Source organism: Pelophylax lessonae (genome assembly GCF_965119305.1).
Source record: "Pelophylax lessonae genome assembly, chromosome: 3".
Lineage (NCBI taxonomy): Eukaryota > Metazoa > Chordata > Amphibia > Anura > Ranidae > Pelophylax > Pelophylax lessonae.
In genome coordinates, this window is record NC_138770.1 from 43,142,916 (window position 1) to 43,164,775 (window position 21,860).

At 46.4% G+C, this 21,860-nt stretch overlaps 2 protein-coding genes and 1 pseudogene across 3 annotated transcripts in view; 1 reads left to right on the forward strand and 2 right to left on the reverse strand.

The window, feature by feature from the left end:
* LOC309550683 (uncharacterized protein) overlaps positions 1-21,860 on the forward strand; it is a 3,164,715-nt gene that overhangs the window by 2,431,239 nt on the left and 711,616 nt on the right. The gene's annotated exons all lie outside the window — the stretch shown is intronic.
* Positions 1-21,860, reverse strand: part of LOC309550793 — a 1,525,103-nt pseudogene that overhangs the window by 719,686 nt on the left and 783,557 nt on the right. The window lies entirely within an intron of this gene.
* The window catches only part of LOC309550048 (uncharacterized protein), a gene marked incomplete at both ends in the record, with an annotated part of 53,364 nt that overhangs the window by 13,290 nt on the left and 18,214 nt on the right, over positions 1-21,860 (reverse strand). Inside the window, one exon of the mRNA XM_082250515.1 lies at positions 11,708-11,932. Coding sequence (XP_082106641.1) covers positions 11,708-11,932 — 225 coding nt within the window. The remainder of the gene's footprint in view (positions 1-11,707; positions 11,933-21,860) is intronic.

Below are 21,860 nucleotides of genomic sequence, written 5' to 3' on the forward strand. Positions count from 1 at the left end.
AGTGTGAATAGAGGCAGGTTACACAGTCCCAGACTGACACCCCCCCAGACAGACAGGTCCCCACATAGATACACTTACCTCACATGGCGTGGGGGACCCGCACAGGCGAACAAGCCGCTGCACATGAGGCAGGGAGAGTCGCAATTCAAGACGCACAAAATGGGGGTTAAGAAACCGCACAGCGTCCAGTGAGGTAGCCACCTCACCAATCATCCCTGCACCGAACAGGGATGGGTCGTTCACTGTGCCAGGAGCGTTACCTGGCTGAACGCTCGATGGCAGACTGGGAAGCCACTGACCCACGACCTGCGACCAGGGGAATCAGCCCGAGACCCAGTCCGCATGATCCTCTTCGTCCGAAGAACTAACTAACGCTGACAAAATAACAGCTAAATAAAGGTAGAGAGAAAAACTCAAACAAAATATTAAAAAGAAGAAAGAGTCTGGGACAGAAAGTCCCAGCACAGAGAGAGCCAGCCACTCCTGACAAGCTAGACATTAAAAACTGAGATATGGTTGCAGGAAGTAGGAGGGTATTGACTGAGGGGACCACCCCTTGAGGGTGGGATGTGTTAAAGCTTTATTGTTAACATATTCTGTTGCCTAGCTACTCCTTCGGAGCAAAGTCTAATACCCCATATGTGACGAATATGAAGAGGCGGCGACTGTCGGAGGACGTAAGAGAAAACTGGATTTTTGTAAGAACTTACCGTAAAATCCTTTTCTCTGAAGCTCATCGACAGACACAGCTCCTTATCTTCATGACTCATAGGGCTATGCTCCCCCTTCTAGGAATAGCACTAGTGCTCATTCCTAGAGGGAGGAGCATAACCCTATGAGTCATGAAGATAAGGAGCTGCGTCTGTCGATGAACAATAGAGAAGTAGACAATTCCTTTAAATGACAGGTTTGGAAAATGCCTTAAAGTGAATTGTAAAGCCTAAACATTTTTTTTGCTTAATACATTTAGGTGTCAGCATCCCCCTCACTCCCCCCCCCTTTTTTTTACCCGAGCCCTCATTCGATTTAGCGCCGTGCACGTCTGCAGCTTCTCTCTCCCCTCATTTCTGTGTCTCGCTGGCTTTGCTGGGGGCACCGGGACCCATTGGCTGCCAATCAAACCAGTGATGAGGGAGTGGGGGGCAAGGGCCGAGTGTAGTACTAGTGATAGAGTGGTAGAGGGATTGACAATTATTACTATAATTCGAGTTATTCCCGCAGCAACTCGGTTCATTCAGAGAGTTGCATTTATTGAGTCCCAGCACAGAATAAAGTCCATAAGATACTTATACAGATGACAGAATCCAACAGAGTATTAGTAAATATTACAAAGAACATCATCCTTCAGAGTCGGTTCACACTAATCCGACTCGAAGTCGCCCGACTTCGGGCGACTAATGAAGTCGCCCGTGCAGCGCGGCTTGCAACGACTTCTCATAATAGAAGTCAATGCAAGTCGCTCCGACTTTGCCAAAAAATAGTGCAGGAACCTTTTTCTAAGTCGGAGCCACTTGAGTCGCTCTGATTAGAACAGTTCCATTGCACAGCATTGGAAGCTACTTGTCAGGCGACCAAGTCGGATTAGTGTGAACCGGCACTTAGAGTCCCATTCGTCATTCATCTCCTAGCAAGCATAGAGACACTACAATCCAGAATATGTCCAATCTATAATATGCACCTATATAGCTTCCATGCATTCAATAATGTGTGTTACAATCTAGATCTGTGCTTTAATCTTGATGAACGAATGTGTGTGAAAATGAATGCCTTCTTACCAAATTGCGTTAAAAACCCCCATGGACCTTTATTGTTCTTTTCAAGTCTGATGAGACAAGTTTACATTTTACAATCCTCTGTAAGTAACTGCTTTGGCCCTTTGATATGTAAAATGCAACTTGTCTGCCAGCTTTGTTCAGCTCCATACACACCCATGTACACAGTAAAAAAAACTGTATGCATATATTTGTATACATATATATATCAGTGTTAATTTCGTCGACTAAAACCGACTAAAATGTTTTCGTCGACTAACACAATTCAGATGACTAAAATACGACTAAAACTAAAATGGCATTTTAGTCTTAAGACTAAAATACGACTAAAACTAAAATGGCATTTTAGTCAAAAGACTATAACTTAAACTAAATCGAAATTTGCTGCCAAAAATTAACACTGGTGCATGCTCAAAGCATAAATAATAACATATTAGATTTTTCACTCCAGGACCAGCAGTAGTATATAATGAGTTTGGAAATTGTAGAGAAATGCTTAAATAATGCATTACAAATTACAATTGAACTACACCCATTCCATTATAGATGACTAAAATGAGTTTTAGTCGACTAAAATGTAGGGCGTTTTAGTCGACTAAAATATACTGGAGTTTTAGTCGACTAAATACGACTAAAACTAAAACACTTGCAGAAGACTAAAATAGGACTAAAACTAAAATGCCATTTTAGTCCTAAGACTAAGACTAAAACTAAATTGAAATTTGCTGCCAAAATTAACACTGATATATATTATACCCTACACAAATCGGCCAACACTGAGTACTGCTGTCTGTGTCAATAGACGCAGCGGCGGAGCTCGGGTGCGAGCATGCACGAGTGCCCCCATGGGAGCACTCGGCTTCCCATTGAGGCGCTGGACAAAAGGGAGGGGCCAGTAACTCCACCCGCGGACCCGAAAAGAGGAGGTTTGTGGCCGCTCTGTGCAATTCCATTGCAGAGAGCGGGTAAGTATAGACATAATTGTTATTTTTTTTAAAAAAATTACCTTCACAATCACGTTAAAGTAGTACATGATGTACAGAAAGCAGCATGAATTTGGTGGATGGTATTAGTATGCTTAGGGAGTATTGCAGTCAGGTGTGTCTATATGAGGTACACTACCAACAGACCTGAATGCAGAGTCAGAATATGTAGACTTCACAGGGTATGTTCCCATACCCAGAGAGGGTCTGAGAGCCGCCATATTGTCAGTGTGTTAGAGCTGTGATAGTGAATGTACGGGGAGAGCTCATTCAATAGGGAGGGAGGTGACTCCATAAGGTTCTCCTACAGAGGCCGGTGCTGTATATTGCTACTTGCAAAGGTTCATTGCTGCAGTTAACATACAACCATATCAGATCATGTACAGTATGTGGCCTTTGTACAACCATATATCCATGATTTTAGTTAATTGGTTTTGGCTAATATTTAGGAAACCAAATGTTTTTTTTCATTGTAGCACCCACCTAGATTACAGCGAGCCAGTAACTAAATGTACCTAATAAAGCACATAGGTGCTAGGTAAATGTAGTTACTGGCTCACTGTATTCAGTTGAGCTTCATGTGATTGTTTTGATCTGTTCTGTTTCACTGCCTGCAGGGTTGACTGCTTACCCTGTCTTTCTGTGAAGGTTCTGGAAGATAGTGGGCTGGGAGAGTCTAATGAGCAGCTGAATATTTATGCATACCTAGCCAATCCCTGGAGAGAGATACCCAGATGGTGACTGGGAGGGAGCATAAATACCCTGAGACTTGGAGCAGAGGGGTTTCTGGTTCTAGATGAGATCCCAGCCTGGGGGGCTGCTGCACCCCCGGGCATGCTTGCCATGTGTTTGCTGTTCATTGAGGTCCCAGCTAGGCTAGCTGGGGGGCCTATTCTGCTAAAAGTTGCTGGAGCTGACTGAAGGACTTTAGTCTAAGGATCTGGTCTGGTATCACAGGAGATATTGGAAGGAGACGTCCAACTATCCAAGGACATTAGTGAGTACAGACTGGAGAGAGAGGTCCCCGATTGTGGTGGTGCTATCCCTCCAGTGCTAGAGTCAGCATTGCTGAAAGGGGACATTGTGCCTGGTGTCTTGGTATAGCTCAGTCCACTGATTGCTTGTTCAAAGACTCTGCTCAGAAGATTAGTGTCCTCAAATTGCTGCTAAAGTTGCTGGAGTATCTCACAGTCACCCTAGGTGCTAGGGAAATGTAGTTACTGGCTCACTGTATTCATTTGTTTTGATCTGTTCTGTTTCATTGCCTGCAGGGTTGACTGCTTACCCCGTCTTTCTGGGAAGGTTCTGGAAGATAGTGGGCTGGGAGTATCTCACAGTCACCCTACGCCTATCCTAGTTCTACAATAAAGCAACAGAGAAGCATACCCCTAGACCAGGGGCGTCAAACTCAATTTCATTGTGGGACACGTCAGCAGTATGGTTGCCCTCAAAGAGCCGGTTGTTTATGAGATGCTCTATGCACAGTTCAGGGGTGCACTACGTATAGAATGCAGAGTTCAGGGGTGAAGTAAAATAAATACTTTTAAAAATTTTTACCTGCAGGAGCTGTGCACAAAGTGTAAATCACTTGTAAACATGAAAACATATAAAAACAGTGCTAGCATCATATGAAATGTGCAAATGTCCAAATAAACTGATGTAATCAATAATAGAAAGTGCTCTTGTGCTCCAATCTTCTTAAAAGTGATGAAGTGCTCCGCATAAATTCACTCCGGTATGTGACACACATCCCCTTTGTATTCCTCCTAACCAGAATCAATGGACCCCCCAGATTTTCAGTCTGGGAGTCAAACAGGCTTGGTTTAAATAAGATTGCTGGGTCACACGGAACAGATCAAGAACTCCCCAGTAGCCTCTTGGATGTTCCAAGTAATCCTCAAGTGCAGAACAAGGAGAAGGAGCCAGTAGGGTTGCAGTTTATTGCGCAGTAAAAACATACTTACAGGACAATAGATAAAAATGAGCATGTAAATTGCAAGATGTTTCCTTGAACGCCGTAACCACCATGTGTTCCATGGCAACCGGAACAGACGTCGTTAAAACTTGGAACCAGAAATTGCGTCAATGCGTTTCCCCCTCCCAAAGGGCGTTATCAGGGACGTTCAGGGGTGCACTAGTACGTACACAGTTCAGGGGTGTGCTACATACAGAGTGCAGAGTCCAGGGGTGCGCTACGTACAGAGTGCAGAGTTCAGGGGTGCGCTACGTACAGAGTGCAGAGATCAGGGGTGCGCTACATACAGAGTGCAGAGTTCAGGGGTTCGCTACCTACAGAGTGCAGAGGTCAGGGGTGCGCTACATACAGAGTGCAGAGGTCAGGGGTGCGCAACATACAGAGTGCAGAGTTCAGGGGTGCGCTACGTACAGAGTTCATGGGTGCACTACGTACAGAGTTCAGGGGTGCACTACGTACAGAGTTCAGGGGTGCACTACGTACAGAGTGCTGAGTTCAAGGGTTCGCTATGTACAGAGTTCAGGGGTGCACTACGTACAGAGTGCTGAGTTCAGGGGTTCGCTACCTACAGAGTGCAGAGTTCAGGGGTGCGCTACGTACAGAGTACAGAGGCCAGGGGTGCAGTACATACAGAGTGCAGAATTCAGGGGTGCGCTACATACAGAGTGCAGAGTTCAGGGGTGCGCTACGTACAGAGTGCAGAATTCAGGGGTGCACTAAATACAGAGTGCAGAGCTCAGGGGTGTGCTACGTACAGAGTTCAGAGTTCAGGGGTGCACTACGTACAGAGTGCTGAGTTCAGGGGTTCGCTACCTACAGAGTGCAGAGTTCAGGGGTGCGCTACGTACAGAATACAGAGGTCAGGGGTGCAGTACATACAGAGTGCAGAATTCAGGGGTGCGCTATGTACAGAGTGCAGAGTTCAGGGGTGCACTATGTACAGAGTGCAGAGTTCAGGGGTGCACTTCATACAGAGTGCATAATTCAGGGGTGCGCTATGTACAGAGTGCAGAGTTCAGGGGTGCGCTATGTACAGAGTGCAGAGTTCAGGGGTGCGCTATGTACAGAGTTCAGGGGTGCACTACGTACAGAGTGCTGAGTTCAGGGGTGCGCTACGTACAGAGTGCTGAGTTCAGGGGTGCGCTACGTACAGAGTGCTGAGTTCAGGGGTGCACTACGTACAGAGTTTAGGGGTGCACTACGTACAGAGTTCAGGGGTTCACTACGTACAGAGTTCAGGGGTGCACTACGTACAGAGTGCTGAGTTCAGGGGTGCGCTACGTACAGAGTGCTGAGTTCAGGGGTGCACTGCGTACAGAGTGCTGAGTTCAGGGGTGCACTGCGTACAGAGTGCAGAGTTCAGGGGTGCACTACATACACTAAAATATATGCACTGTCACTGTACTAATGACAGTGACTGGGAAGGGGTTAAACATCAGGGGCAGGGTGGATAAAAAACAATTTAATTTTTTTTATTCAATGTATTGTAATAAAATGCTTTTGGGGTAAAAATCTATCTAAAGATAGTTTTCTATTTAGGATACATTAATAATTTAGTTTATTCAGCATGAAATGGAGCTTAGTTATGTAGCATGAGGCTGCATATTCTGCAAAATTAACATTTTTGATAAACGCATTCAATGAATCCAAGCGGAGATGACATGCGCTGCATTGAAGCATTCACACAATTTCACACTAACTACCAGCAAGAATGAGACAATTAAAGAGCCCCTGTCATTTCAGATCCATCATGGCAGCGCCTGTTAGCTGGCATCCACTCACCGGCTGCCGCCACGTCCCTCACCTTGTAGTGTCACTGCCGCATCACCAGCCATCCCATTAAAGTGAATGGGACTGTCGGTGAGTCAACAGCGGGTCAGAGGAGGAGCCACAGCGGGACAGAGATGACAGTTGCTCTTTAAAAATTCTGATTTAAATTGAGTCGATTTATTACAAGCTTTTTTACTAGTGATTTAAATTGTGATTAAAATCAACTTGATTTAACCACTTCTGGACCGGAAGGATTTTCCCCCTTAATGACCAGGCCATTTTTTGCGATTCGGCACTGCGCTATTTTAAAGGACAATTGCGTGGTCGTGCAATGCTATACCCAAATAAAATCAATGTCCTTTTTTCCCACACGTAGAGCTTTCTTTTGGTGGTATTTGATCACCTGTGCGATTTTTTTTTTTTTTTTTGCGCTATAAACATGTATTCTGCTACATATTTTTGGTAACAAAAAATCCCAATAAGTTTATTTTGATTGGTTTGCGCAAAAGTTATCGCGTCTACAAACTAAGGTAAAGATTTATGTCATTTTTTTTATTAGTAATGGCGGCGATCAGAGATTTTTAGCAGGACTGCGACATTGCGGCGGACAAAACGGACCCCTAACTGACATTTTTGGGGGGACCAGTGACATTACTATAGTAATCAGTGCTAAAAATATGCACTGTTACTGTACTAATGACACTGGCAGGAAAGGAGTTAACCCAGGGGTGATCAATGGGTTAAGTGTGAGCCTAGGGGGTGTTTTCTAACTGTATGGGGGGAGGGACTTGTGAAATCAACACAGAGACCTGTGTTCCTAAACAGAAGGATCACAGGCGCTCTGTGTTCATTCCAGAGAGAACAACGGTGTTTACAACAGCAGACTGTCGTTCTTTCTCAGTGTGGAGCGATCGCGGGTGCCCGGTTCCAGGTACGGCGGTTCGCGCAGCCAAGCCAGCCTGCCGCAGTATATCTGCGGCAGGCAGTCGATAAGTGGTTAAATCAAATCCACCCTGATCAGGGGCGATCAAAGGGTTAACTGTGTGCCTAGGGTGTGCTTACTAACTGAGGGGGAGTTGCTTTTACTACTAGAAGACATGGATCAGTCTTTCTGCTTCACAGACTGTAATTCTGCCAGAGTACTGAACAATTGGCGGGTCCCTGCGGACATCTGATCAGCCGGCGGCGCTCGCTCACGCCCATAACCCGGAAGTGCAGAATCATGTATATACATGTGATTCTGCACAGAGCGGCCGCCCTGTAGCAGTAAATCAGCTAGGGGGGGGGGGGGGGTCAGTCATGAAGCAGTAAAGCTTTGGCAAACAAACTGGAAGCTGATTGGTTTCTATATAGAGCTGCACCAGATTTTGCACTCTTCAGTTTTAGTCAATCATCCTCAATGTTTGGGACTTCGGGAAAGGGGAGTTCCCATAGTGTTGTGAAGAAACCGCACAATTTGGATCCAATATCCCTAAATAATTGGTCGTGTCCATAATAGATGGTTATGCTAGGGGCTACTGAACACATTGAAAATAATGGGCTGCATGTCGGAAGGAACTTGGCTATACGAACGGGGTTAGACAGTGAAGTATATATAATTGTGTTAAACAGTCTAACGGCTTGGGAGATACCAGTTTGCAACCATCTAGTAGAGTGGTTATCAACTTATGAGCTAAAGGGGCCTCAAATATGGGCCCTGACATCACCAAAGGGCCACTAATGTAAAGGGGCAGATAATGTTCAATAAACGTAATGCTCGTGAAGACTGTCAGAGACTGCAGACTTAAAATAGAGGTCCACCTTAACACCAAAATCTGTAGACCTCCACGATCTAACACTAACCTATCTAGCCCTGTAAAGAAGAAATCTGTATACTTACCTTTTTTGAAGCCGATCCAACTCGATCCCAGGTTGAGCTGTCAGCCATGGCTTCGCTGGTGGGTGCAGAGGACACAACCGACAACGGAAGTCCCCTAGGTAAGTCTATGGGTGAGGTCACATCACATTAAATTCATAGCCATTATCGGCTGTGTCACCTTCAGAGCTTCCGCCGCTGAAGACTTGATCGGATAGGCTTCAAAAAAGGGAAATATAAATCTGGCGCCTTTAAGTCTTCAGTAAACTGGAAGTGATGTCATGACATCGCTTCCGGGTTACTAGATCCGAGACCCAATCAAAGCCGTTTCCGGCTTTTCAGCCTGTCCCCTTGCAAATAGGTGCACCTCTCTCTGAGTGATCCTAATGGGTCTGGATCAGGATTGGCCAGTAGATCAACCAGCGGATTCACTTCATCCACTGGCCACTGACTACCTACTGAAAGGGTACTGGTAAATTTGTCATTGTGTGCTGTCATTATTGTCAGCCACTGGCCCTGGCCATGTGGTGGAACTATTAGCTACCAAGCCCCAGAGGTTTGAGCCTAGCATAAGGCTGTTCCTGATTGGTCTGAAACTGGTTCTATGGCTTAGGCACCAGGGCCTTTACCTCCTGACCTGTCTCCCACACGTCTGCTCTTTCTGCCCCAGCAGAAGACCTGTCAGCACAACGCCTAAATTCCTCCAGGATGACGCCAAACCTATCAGCCCGTAGGAAAACAGTGCTGTCAGCCGCAGCTTCAGAGAGCAGATTCAGATGGAGTCAGTTTACTAGTTTCAAATCCTCAATCATGATACTCGTAGCTGTGGGGACAGAAGATAAAACCACAGAAGACTTTACTCCACCAAGGGTTACACCCTTCTACACTGTCCTCCTCAACACAACACCTGGGTTCCGCTGGGCTAACATCAAACTAGAGCTGCACGATTAATCGTAACAGAATCGAGATCGCAATTCACTCCCCCTGACGATCTTAACATGACACTTGCGCGATTCTTTACATTGCTGTGAGGGAGCAGCTGTCAAAAAAAAAAAAAAAAAAGAGCCTCCCGCAAAAGCCTATCAGCATTAGTCTCCCACTGAACTGTAAACACAAATGATTACATTGTATCTTTTCTTTCCCTCTGCCGGAGGAAGGAAGTTTAACCTCTTAAAGACTAAACCTTTTTCCTACACTTGTTGCTTGCAAGTTAAATCAGTTTATTTTTCCTAGAAAAGTAGTTAGAACCCCCAAACATTTATATATTTTTTTTTAGCAGAGACCCTGCAGAATAAAATGGTGATTGCTGTAAATTTTTATGTCATACTGTATTTGCGCAGCAGTCTTTCAAACGCAATTAATACACTTTAATGAATAAAAAAATAAAAAAAATAAAACAAAACCGTAAAGTTATCCCAATTTTTTTTATAATATAAACAGGGTTCATACACATTTTCACCAATGAAATTCCATGACTTTTCCATGACTTTTCCATGACTTCACGTAAATATTTCATGACATGTTTCATGAAATGTCTATGTATACGTGCTAAATAAGAAGAAAATCTATGTCACACCCAGCATATTTTTACTAATATAAATGACAAGCTTTGTAGTGTACAGTGGAATATGAAATATTTATTTAAATAACGCTTGCACAGTAACAAGGTTTCATAACATAAACCCTGAGAACCGCTTAGAAATGGATTAACGTAAGGTGCAGGCGGACTGGTATGGATGGCACAGACAGTCAGATGCACAAAATGCAGCACAGTAATCTTTTTAGGCCCAAGCGACAGTCATTAGGTGCAGGCGGACTGGTATGGATGGCACAGACAGTCAGATGCACAAAATGCAGCACAGTAATCTTTTTAGGCCCAAGCGACAGTCATTATAAGGTGCAGGCGGACTGGTATGGATGGCACAGACAGTGAGATGCACAAAATGCAGCACAGTAATCTTTTTAGGCCCAAGCCACAGTCATGAGGTGCAGGCGGACTGGTATGGATGGCACAGACAGTGAGATGCACAAAATGCAGCACAGTAATCTTTTTAGGCCCAAGCCACAGTCATTATAAGGTGCAGGCGGACTGGTATGGATGGCACAGACAGTGAGATGCACAAAATGCAGCACAGTAATCTTTTTAGGCCCAAGCCACAGTCATTATAAGGTGCAGGCGGACTGGTATGGATGACACAGACAGTGAGATGCACAAAATGCAGCACAGTAATCTTTTTAGGCCCATGCGACAGTCATAAGGTGCAGGCAGACTGGTATGGATGGCACAGATCTGATGGTGCACAAATGCGGCACTTACTTTTGGGAGAAAGACCAGTGGTGCTCCTGCTTGCCCAAATAAAGCTGTTCAGGTGGCAGACATGAAGGTGCAGCTGGACAAAATGCGGCGCTTACTATTCTTAGGCCAAACCTAACAGTCCCATGAGGCAGAAAAGAGTTCTCACAGAAAGGCGACTCAGGATTGGATGCTTAATTATTTATTTACATTTATTTTTAACATTCCCGTAGGACTGGTACAGTAGGTGCCCGCAGTTTGCCCTACGGTCGGTCACTGGCCAGCAGCAGCCGAGGAAATGATTGTGCACCAATGACAGGCAGCGGGGAGGGCCGGGCCGTGGTTTGCCTGGATGTGACTGGCCAGCAGCAGCAAACCAATCACAGGCAGCGGAAGCGTCACTGGAGAGCGGGCCGGCCGCATGAACGTGATGACGCGGGGGTGCGGTAACTGAAACGGTTACCGCCCCCTTCCGCATCATCATCACGTTCATGTGGCCTGCTCTCCAGTGACGCTTCCGCCGCCTGTGATTGGTTTGCTGCTGCTGGCCAGTCACATCCAGGAAAACCGCGGCCCGGCCCTCCCCGCTGCCAGCGATTGGTGCTTAGTGCATGATCTACTCCTCGGCTGCTGCGGACCCGGAAATCAATGTGCACAATCACATAAAATAAAATAATACATTTGCAATAAAAGTTTTAAAGTTATAAAAGTTTTAAGCATCCGCTCCCCCCGCCGCTGCCCGCCGCTCCCCCCCGCTCCTCCCCAGATTTCCATGACTTTTCCAAAACATTTCTAAAATCGTACTTTTCCATGACCTTTCCAGGCCTGGAAAGTGTCATCTCAAAATTCCATAACTTTTCCAGGTTTTCAAGGACCGTACGAACCCTGTATAAAAGATGTTACACAGAGAATCGTGATCTTTATTCCAAGCAAAAAAATCGTGATTCTCATTTTGGCCAGAATCGTGCAGCTCTACATCAAACCCAACAGCCTGCAAGTACTCAGTGTTGTCAGCTGCAGAGGTGGAAGACTCTAAATGGGCCGAATTTGCCCCATCACCCTGTAGGCCTTCCTCTGCAACACACAGCAACATATCCACATTGGCAGTACTTGCAACTATGACAGATGAGAAGGTCACAGGAGACTGCATTCCACCAGGGGTTGCCCTTTGAACCACATCACACACTTCCATTCCATCCTTAGCAGAACGTCTGTTGGCACAACACCGGAGTTCCTCTGCGCCAGCAATAAATTTATCAGCCTCTAGAAACTCAGTGCCATCAGCTGCTGAGGAAGTAGAGTCAGATTTAAACCCTCACCCTGTGGTCCTTCCTTTGTGATGTGCAGCACAGAATCCGCAACGGCAGTACTTGTAGCTGTGATGACAGAGGAGCAGACCACAGAAGACCACAAGGGCTTATAGGCACACCTTGCTTGTTCTTACCAAGAGCTACTGAAACAGTTTGCCTTTTCACCAGGTACTTCAGAACTTTCTCTTTCTTCACAAATGGTTACAGAATCACAATTCTGTTCCCAGGACACCTTCATCTTGCCATCCCTAGCTGGCAGTCCGTCAGCCAGACCCCTGAGTTCCTCCAGGCTGATGTCAACTTTAACAGCCTTTAGGGGATTCAGAGCTATCTGCCACAGGTGCCAGGGAGGGGTAATTTTATCGGCATCTAGGTGTCAACTCCAGCCTAGAGACTTGCTCTGTCGCTTTCAAATTAGGGCTGCAACGACACGTCGACGTAGTCGAATACAAAAAATCGTCGACGTGCGTGAAAGGCGTTGACGCGTCAACACGTGACGTCACACGCCCCCTGGCCGGCCGCAGCGCCGCTTTAAGCATCGCCGGCCCTACACTTATATTTATGTTACATTCACTTTTATGTTACAATAACAAACGCAGCAAAGAAGCTCATGCAGACCCTTTCCCCAATACCATTTGTCTGACAATCCCTTGCCTATTAGCCTAGAAAACGTCCATTACTGATTTTGCAAAACATTCGGCTCCCATTGTCTTAAATGGGGGGTTTAGATTCGTCACTTTAACTTTTTTTTTATAAAACAGGAGTGCTTTATTGAACGTGTAAAACAATACAGCATAAATAGACACATATACAAGGTACAATGCCATAACTGAGTATCAGGCAAATACAAAGCTACTAGACTCAGCCGTACAGTGCCAAGAGCATTTACCCCTCACATGACAGAAATAATAATGTTACATTCAAAATGTTGCACCCTCCTAGGTAGGTGCTAGGAAAACGCATTAAGTGGCTCCTTCTGCTTATCAGGGGAGCCTGATCTGTTAGTTCTGCCTGTCACGTTTCCAGGTGTGACTTACTGGGTCTAGAGGAGTATGCCCACTGTGTCCAATGAAGGAGCTCATTGGACAGTGGAGGAAACCTAGCCAGTAGCACACCAGGGTTTGTGGCTGTCTCAGTGGGTGGGCATTCCCGCAATGCATCCTGGGATTGGCTATAAACTCTGAGGGAGCATGTGACAGGGTGTCATTTTGCAGTAGCAAACTCCCAGGAGTAGTTAGACGGCTGTCTCTCCTCCTGCAGGTGTGAGGAAGGTGGTTCAAGCGGTCAGCCTATTGAACCAGGTGTGGAGCTGGGCTGCAGAGGATCCAGAGAGCTGACAAGTGGAGCTGCTGGCAGAATCTTTTGGGAAAAATAGTATCGTGAGTACCAAGGGGTCTGTCTAGGAGAGGAGACCACTCCAGAGAAGTCAGGGGATCAAGGAGCTAGCACACACAGGAAGTTAACAGTAAAGGGGGTGCTGTGTAGTTGACCCTGAAGATTAGGAACAAAGGGGGTGCCAGGAAGGGCCCTGAAGTTGTTCAGCAGTACAGTTTACCTCAGGATACAGTTTACCTCAGGAAACTCATTGAATTCTATATTCACTGCCAAGGGCAATGTGAAGCAGCGGCCTAGCTGTGACTAGTGTTACTCAGCGTTATACAGCATCTTTCAAGTCGTCCCAGCCAATTGTGCAGTTACCTTAAGTTGGAGTATCCCACTCATTCCTTTCTCCCATCCAAGTTCCAAATAAAAAACACAAAAACCAAAGTCACTGGACCGTTTCCTGACTGAGCTAAAGCGCTTGGGAAAATGTCAAACTGTCACGTTGTTGCTAATGGTAACCCAGGGGAACCCGTAATCAGCAGCTCCCAAGGGAGTAATGCTACAAAAATATGAGATCCAGCATAAGTATATGGAGAACTGAGCAATTGCAATTAAACCAAATAGTCTAATTGCTTAGCAACTATGCAAAACAAACAAAAAAAAAAAATAACCATGTTTAACCACTTGCCGACCCCCGCACGACTATTTACGTAGGCAGTCAGCCCCTCACAGGCAGAGCAACGTAGGGATATGTCGCTAGCCTGTGAGGGTCTAGGGAGCGAGCGCGTGCCCCCGGAGGCACGCTCCCGCGTGGTCACGGACCCCCCCCCCGCGCGTGTGACACTCGCGATCGTCGGGTGGAGAGGGAGAAAGGCAGGCGGCTGATGTAAACAAGCCTCCTGTCATTCTCCCCTGTGTAGGAATGGTGATCATACGGTTCTACTATGTAGGACCGTTGATCACTGTTCCTACACCTCAAGCCACAGCCAATCACAGTTAGAATCACGCCCCTAGGGATGCACATAACCCCTCCCTCTCAAAAAAGTTAACCCCTTCACTGCCAGTGTAATTTTACAGTAACAGTGCATATGTATAGCACTGATTACTGTAGAAATGTCACTGGTAACCCCAAAAGTGTCAAAAATGTCAGTCAAGGGTCCGATCTGTCCGCCGCAATGTCGCAGTCCCGCAAAAAAAATTGCAGATCACCGCCATTACGCGTTAAAAAAAAAAACAACAAAAATCTTTCCCTTTGTTAGTAAACGCAATAACTTTTGCGCAAACCAATCAAAATACGCGTTTTGCGATTTTTTTTTTTTTACCAAACATATGGTAAAAAAAAAAATTGGCCCAAAATGTTAAAAAATTTTGATTTTTACTTTTTTTGGGGGGAATTTCATATAAAAAAATGTGAAAAATATTGTTATTTTTGCAAAATTGACGCTGTTTTTTTGTTTATAGCGCAAAAAGTAAAAATCGCACAGGTGATCAAATACAACCAAAAGAAAGCTCTGTTTGTGGGAAAAAAAGGACATCAAATTCGTTTAGGTACAGCGTCGCACGGCCGCGCAATTGTCCGTTAAAATCACGCAGTGCCGAATCGCAAAATAGGCCCTGGTCAGGAAGGGGGTAAAATCTTCCGGGGCTTAAGTGGTTAATCAGAGGTCCAAGAAGACCAAACCTTCTCATACTTCCAGTGACAACCCTGAATAATATACCTCATTCGTTACATAGGTAAGGCAGCATCTACCATTGCTTCTCAGTGCCAGGAGGATGGAAAAGGTCCATTTAAGGAGGATTTCTTTTTTAGCGTAATATAGGAGGTATGAGATTAGCAATTTAGTATGAAAGGACCTCTGTTCACCCTCATGGACGCCCAAAGGCGCCTGAACTTTAGTTACGTTCTGTGGACCTGTCCGACATGGAACCCAGGTATGTTCATCACATCTCCAGTGTGAAGCGGACACTTCTCGAACATGAAGAGAATGTGTCAGTGTTCTGCCAAAAACTCCAACTTTCCGAATTCTCCAACGACATTACTTCCGGTGAGTGTACACCAGGGATAATTGGAGATTTCGACCATTTGGTGTTTTCACACAACATCGGCAGCCTATACACTCCGGTAGATGCTATAATTAGTGCAGATTGTTAGTCCGCCTGCTAGTTTTCGCCGCCTTGGAGGCGGCCATGTTTTTGGTTACTAGCGGGCAGACTATGAATCTCCACTAATAATAGCATCTACCGGAGTGTAAAGCCTGCTGGTGTTCTGTGGTGTCGAAATCTTCCAATTATTCCTGGTTTACACTCACCAGAAGAAACGTCGTTGGAGAATTCAGCAAGTTTGAGTTTTCGGCAGAACACCGGCCCTGAAAGTGGGGAAATGTTCTGACCCCGAAGGGGTTAATCTAGGTTTCCACACTATATATGTGTGTATCATCATCTGCTGGAGATAAAGGCATCAGAGTGACTATGGAGGACAGACATGACGGGGGGGGGGGGGGGGGGGGGGGATTACTGGGTGTAAATAGAAAATAAGATCTTATTACCTCCTCTGCTGCCACTTCCAACAATGTCTTCTCTCTACTTCCTCCCAAATCACCTCTCACCCGGAACTTCCTGTCTGTACCTGACATCACTTCCTGTCTGTATTCCATAGAGACTTCCTGTCTGGATAGAAGTGAGAGCACCATCTTGTGGAGTTCAGAGGAACTGCAGTCCCGAGAAAGGTTTCACATACCTCCCAACTGTCCCTGATTTCGTGGGACTGTCCCTGATTTGGGACAAAGCCCCTTTGTTCCTCTGTCCCCCTTTCCTTCTCATATGTCCCTCATTTTGGTCTGATCTATATACTTGTAATTAAAATGCATTATTTACCTTTCAAAAAGTGTTTCCGAGTGCTAAACCTTTTCATCCAATTTCTAAATTGCTGCATTTGTAAATTTCAAAAGCCAATATAAAGGAATAGTAGTGGTAAAAAAAGCACTTGTGGGTTTAACAAAGCATTTTTTTGTATGATTCTCTGTTAAGAGGGCATGGCAGGGGATGTGTCCTAGGCCTATATACTTTTGCTAATCGGTGTCCCTCATTCCCATCTCAAAAAGTTGGGAGGTATGGTTTCACAGTATGAACCCGACCCTTGACATTGTTGCCAAGTACCCCAGATGCTGCAAGAGAGTCCAGGTATTTTGGCTACTGTCCTATCACGTGCTTGTTTCACAGGTTCCAAGATATTGAACACTCTCTGGGTTCCATCACCAGGCACTGCAATTATAGCAGACTGTTGGGAGTAGTGATCTCCTTTCTGACAGTGAAAGTATAACTCCGATATCAGCAGAGAGGCAGCGGGAGTGTGTGATTAGGTAACCACCAATGCTGGGTTGGGGTTGGTTATGACTAAGGCCTTATAGGCTGAAACGCGTCAATTGATCTTATCAGCAGTTGTGTTCTGTGGTTCCTGAATAAAGATGAAGATTTTTTAAGGGCAACTACCGGTGTGTGGATCATCTTTCTACATGGGTTGGGGTTACACTTTGTTCTGACTGGGACTTTTTATCTCATTGACACCAACAATGGGGCTTTTTTATCCCACTGATACCAATCATGGGATTAGACATTTGCAATTTGGTTCATTGAGATTAGTTCTTCTGACAAAAATTTCATTTTCATAGATTTGGATGTATGTGAGCATTTTTTCTGAACTATACTAGGTCACATGTTCTCAACATGGGGGGGGGGCTTTAAGGGAGTGGTGGCTTCCCCCCGAAGCACCATGTCCCCATGTTGACACGTCAAGGCCTCTTTTCCAAAACCCTGGTGGTTGTGGGGTCTGAGAGCAGGGACATATCGGAATCTGGAAGCCTTCATTAACAAGGGGGCCCCCAGATCCTGACCCCCTCCCCCATGTGAATGTGTATGGGGCACATAGTATCCCTACATTCACCAAAAAAGTGTCAAATGTGGAAAAAAAACAGTTTTTGACAAGTCCTTTAAAAAAAAAATTTCCCCCCAAAGTAGATCCAATGTCAATCCCGATGAACGCCGACCCGCATGGAAAAAAAAAACGCCACCTGCTGAACATGACATGTCCTATTAAGAGACACATGCAGAATGACAGGTAAACATGGGGGGGTCATCCCCATGTTTACCTGCCATTTGGTGTGTGTCCTTTTCCAGTTTAGAGGGCTTCCAGATTCCGATAAGACTCCCACCTACAGACCCCCACAACCACCACCCAGGGTTGTGGGGAAGAGGCCCTTGTCCCCATAAACCTGGAGACAAGGTGCTTTGGGTGGGAGTCCCCCTCCTCCAAAGCACCCTTCCCCATTTTTAGGACATCCCCCCTTTCCTGGCCTGCCATACTGCATGCTCAGATAAGAGTCTGGTATGGATTTTGGGGGGACCCCATGCCATTTTTTTTATTTTTGCGTTGGTGTCCCCTGAAAATCCATAGCAGACCCTTATCCAAAGGGCCTGGTAAAGATTGGGGGACCCCCACACTTTTTTTTTTTTCTAATGCTTGTTTTGTTTACATTCTGGTGACGTGGCAGTAACCCGCTCTTTAACAACCACACTGTTCTAAATGAAACAAAATGAATGTGAAGATACAAAACAAATTCCATAAACAAATTGGTCCATTAACAAATGCATCCAAAAATGAATTCTCAATTAACAAATGTATCTGAAAATGAAACAAAACAAAATGTATCTTTCGTTCATTGACGGACACAGCTCCTGATCTTCTTAGCCATTGGGTTTTATTGCCCCCTACAGGAGTAGGACACTAGGCAGAAAAAAAGTCTGACTATGCCTATGGGCAGTCCCAGGGGGTACACTCCCCCTATCTGCCACAGGTACTTAGTTTTTTTCTGCCTAGTCAGGAGTAAGGACCTAGTTCCTTGCTGGGATCTCTGGTCCTGGCAATTTTTTCTTTAGATAGAAATTTTTCTCCTTGTTTTTTCCTGTGAGATCTACAATCAACTGCTGGACTGGGCGATGGGCTGGATAATCTTAATCCAGTGGTCACCCCAGTCAGTCCAGTGAGCACATGCAGACCTCAGCTCCACGCTGGGTCGGCCGCGACATAGCCCCACCGGACATGGGCTGGCCTGCAAGTTAAACGCCTCGTGAGGTCGCATACGACCGGGTCTCGAGCCTGAGTCGCAGCGTGCCTCCTGGCCAACAGCCCCCCATTTCGATGGAGAGGAGGTTCTGTCTTAAGCGGTGCCTGTCTGGTTCCTGGTGTGGTGAGTAGTTGTCCCCCCTCTCCCCCTGGAGGGTTTTGGAGTAGATGTGGGCCCCTCCTTGGGACAGTCGGACCCAAGGGGCGGGGTTGTACCTGTTGGGGGCTCCTTCCAAGGCCCCCTGTCCTGCCTGGGCCTGTCCTTGAGGCCTAGGGATCCCTCCTGGGTCCATGGGAGCCTTGTGGTATGGTGTGGAGCTGCCATTTTCTTGTAACCTGTGTGCTCATGGCACGGCGACCATGTTTGTGTAGTCCGGTGGCCATTTTGCAGTGGTTTGTCATTGAAAATAGCGGCGGCTATGACAGTGGAGCCCTGTGGGCGGTGATTTTCGTGGTTGGAACCCCTCCTTATCCCCTGATGCTGACTCCTGGATCTTTTCACTTCCTGATCGCCGCACATGGAGTGCAGATTATCCTGGTGGCTGCAGGTGCCTGTTTCTGCTGGATGGTGAGTCTGGTGAGGATCGCTTGGTGCTTTGTGCCTGGCGACCAGGTGGTGCTGCCAGCGTGGTGGGGGTTGTCATTTTGCAGTGTTTTACACTTTTCATGGAGTTTTTGGAGTCTTTGGAGCACATCTCCCCACCTGATCTCTGAGGCTGTCAGGCCCTCCGGGTCCCAACCATTCATCGATGCACTGACGTTGGTCCTGGAGTTCTTTGTGTCCAGGGGTGGAGGTGGTTTTTCGGGGACCAGCTATCAAAAAGCGCCCCCTGCCTTCCCCTGCCTCATCTGTCTCGTCAGATCCTGAATCTGATTTGACCGCCGCGGATGTGGGTCACCCTGTTGGGTCTGCAATCACATGCCTGGAATCCTCAGATAGTGAGGACGATTCTTCCACATCTGCAACTGCACACAAAAAGGCACTGATGGAAGCACTGATTGTATGCAGCTACGAATGAGGCATAGGTTCCCTTTGGCACTCACAAGCTAGTTAGAGCAGCAAAGGTGTTTCCTTTCCCCTCCTATTTTCACAGAATTGTCGCTAAAGAGTGGGGTTGACCAAAGCCTCCCCTTGGGGTCCTTAAGCGATTTGCTAGGCGATACCCCTATGGGGAGTCCCTTATAAGGAAGTGGACTGTTCCAGGGAACTGTTGACTTATAGACATGTGCCATCTATTTCGTTATGAATCGAAATTTGGATGAAATTTTCATTATATAGATGTATCTGAATTCCTAATTACAATAGTGTAAAAATAAAAAAAAAATGGTGTCACCCTGTGATGTGTTAAACATGTAAAAATATTAAATGTGATATAGAGATGCGGCTGCCATCAATTTTTGGATAACCAAAAAAACAGATAGGAGTGACAATATGAGGCGCCGTATCAAAAAGTGCTTAGTGCTACATAAATAGTGTTGATAAGTGGAGTATTAAATAAATTATATAAATACTAAATTCCAATAGTTCATAAAGTGCAAGAATCTCATCCAATTAAAAAAACTACGTATAAATATACGATCGGTCCATAAATTCATAAAGTGCAACAGTATTTGATCGTGCAGAAATCCCACCACAAGCAAGTGTCATAAGGTGCTGAGTAAGAGCCGGTTCACATACAGGCGACCCGACTTGCTGGGGCGACCTGTGAAGTCGCGGAGAACAGCGCGCACCGCGACCTCGGAGCGACATGCACGGACTTCATATCATTGAAGTCAATGCAGGTCGCCCCAAAGTAGTACAGGACCCTTTTTCTAAGTCGGAGCGACTTGTGTCGCTCCTATTAGAACGGGTCCTGTGCTAATCTATGGCAGACGACCCACGGCGACTTGTCAGGCGACCAAGTCACCTGACAAGTCGCCCCAGTGTGAACCGGCTCTAAGTCTTCATATGTGGAAAAAGTGCTTGTGCGAAATGTCCCTTCACCCGACAATGTGAGGGTAACTCACCAGAAATCAGAGGGCCTCCAGGACCCAGCTCGCTTAATTTTAGTGACAGGCTCCTTAGGTGTGTAGTAGGTGGATGGTCTCCCTGGGTTCACTATGGCTAGGTAGTAAACTAATCCCCTCGATCAGGATGTTATTGCCGTTTCCCCAAAAATTTGAAAATATATGATTGCGCAATATCAGGAAGCGTCCCTTGCCCAGTACCAGCACGATCCAAGATCCCTTAGCCCACCCAGTCACTTGTCAATGACATCAGTGTAGGGTGGTAAGAAGCATAAAACTGTTTATTGAAACAAAGGCACAAAGAGATAAACACTCTGGGGACAATCCCCCCTTCTCTGCATAATGACACAAGGTGGGGTAAACTACATTTAGTAACATGACACACAGGTATCTTCAACTTTGCAACAGTAGACAGTCTTTAGAAAGGGCTGCTTGTCATGGACTTGCAATAGTGTTTTGCAGCTTACCTGTTCCTTCATGTCTGTATTAGAGGTCAGACTTCACTTCTGGTTTCTTTTTATCATCTCTCCTTCCTGTTCCTGCCCCACCCCAGGTCATCACAGGAAGTCTATATTAACCAGTGCACTGCAGGTCTGCTTTGCTGTTCAACAGTGTTTGTTTCTTGTTTCCTGTCTGCCGTGTGCTTCATCTTCCTTTCTGTGTACCGACTTTGGCTTGTCTCTGACTATTCCCATTTGCCTGTTACCCTGACCTTTGGCCTGTCCCTTGGTTACCCTCGTCTGCCTGTTACCCCGACCTCGGCTTACCCATCACCATTCCTTGTGTCCTGAGTGGCTGCTTCCCTTCTCTCCCTACGGAGCGTGACCCAGGGGACCCCAGGGGCCGCGACCTGGGCCTAGCTGCAGCCAAGTCCATCCTCACCACTAGAGGCTCTGGTGAACACCTGCTGGGTCTTAGACTCCGCGCCCTGGGGAATCTTGGGTTCACGTTCCGGTCCATCCGCAGCAGTCTGCTATCGGGTTCACTACCTTGCGCTGCACCCCTGCCTCCAACAGGGTGCAGTTGTCACCTGGCCACAGGTGACCTGACAGTTTGAACAGCCATGAACCCGGCTGACGTGCCGCTCCCCCCAGATGATCCATTACAGGGCTTAGTTCACAGACTCGAGACGAAAGAAGCTAATCAGACTCAGGTGATGCGATTCCTACAGGATCTGGCTTCCCGCTTTGAACAGCTTCAGACCTCGTTGGGAACCCTGAATCCACAACCCCAAGAGCAACCAGTGGCTGGGCCTGTCGCGCCAGTCACAGACTCGCATTCGCTGCAACTACCTCCTCTAATCCGTTTTTCTGGAGACTCCAAGGCCTGCAGGGGGTTTCTTAGCCAATGTACCATCCATTTTGAGCCTCAGCCGCAAAACTTCCTGTCAGATTGGGCAAAGTAGCCTATATTATTTCCCTCCTTTCTGGTGAAGCTCTAGCGTGGGCTGCTC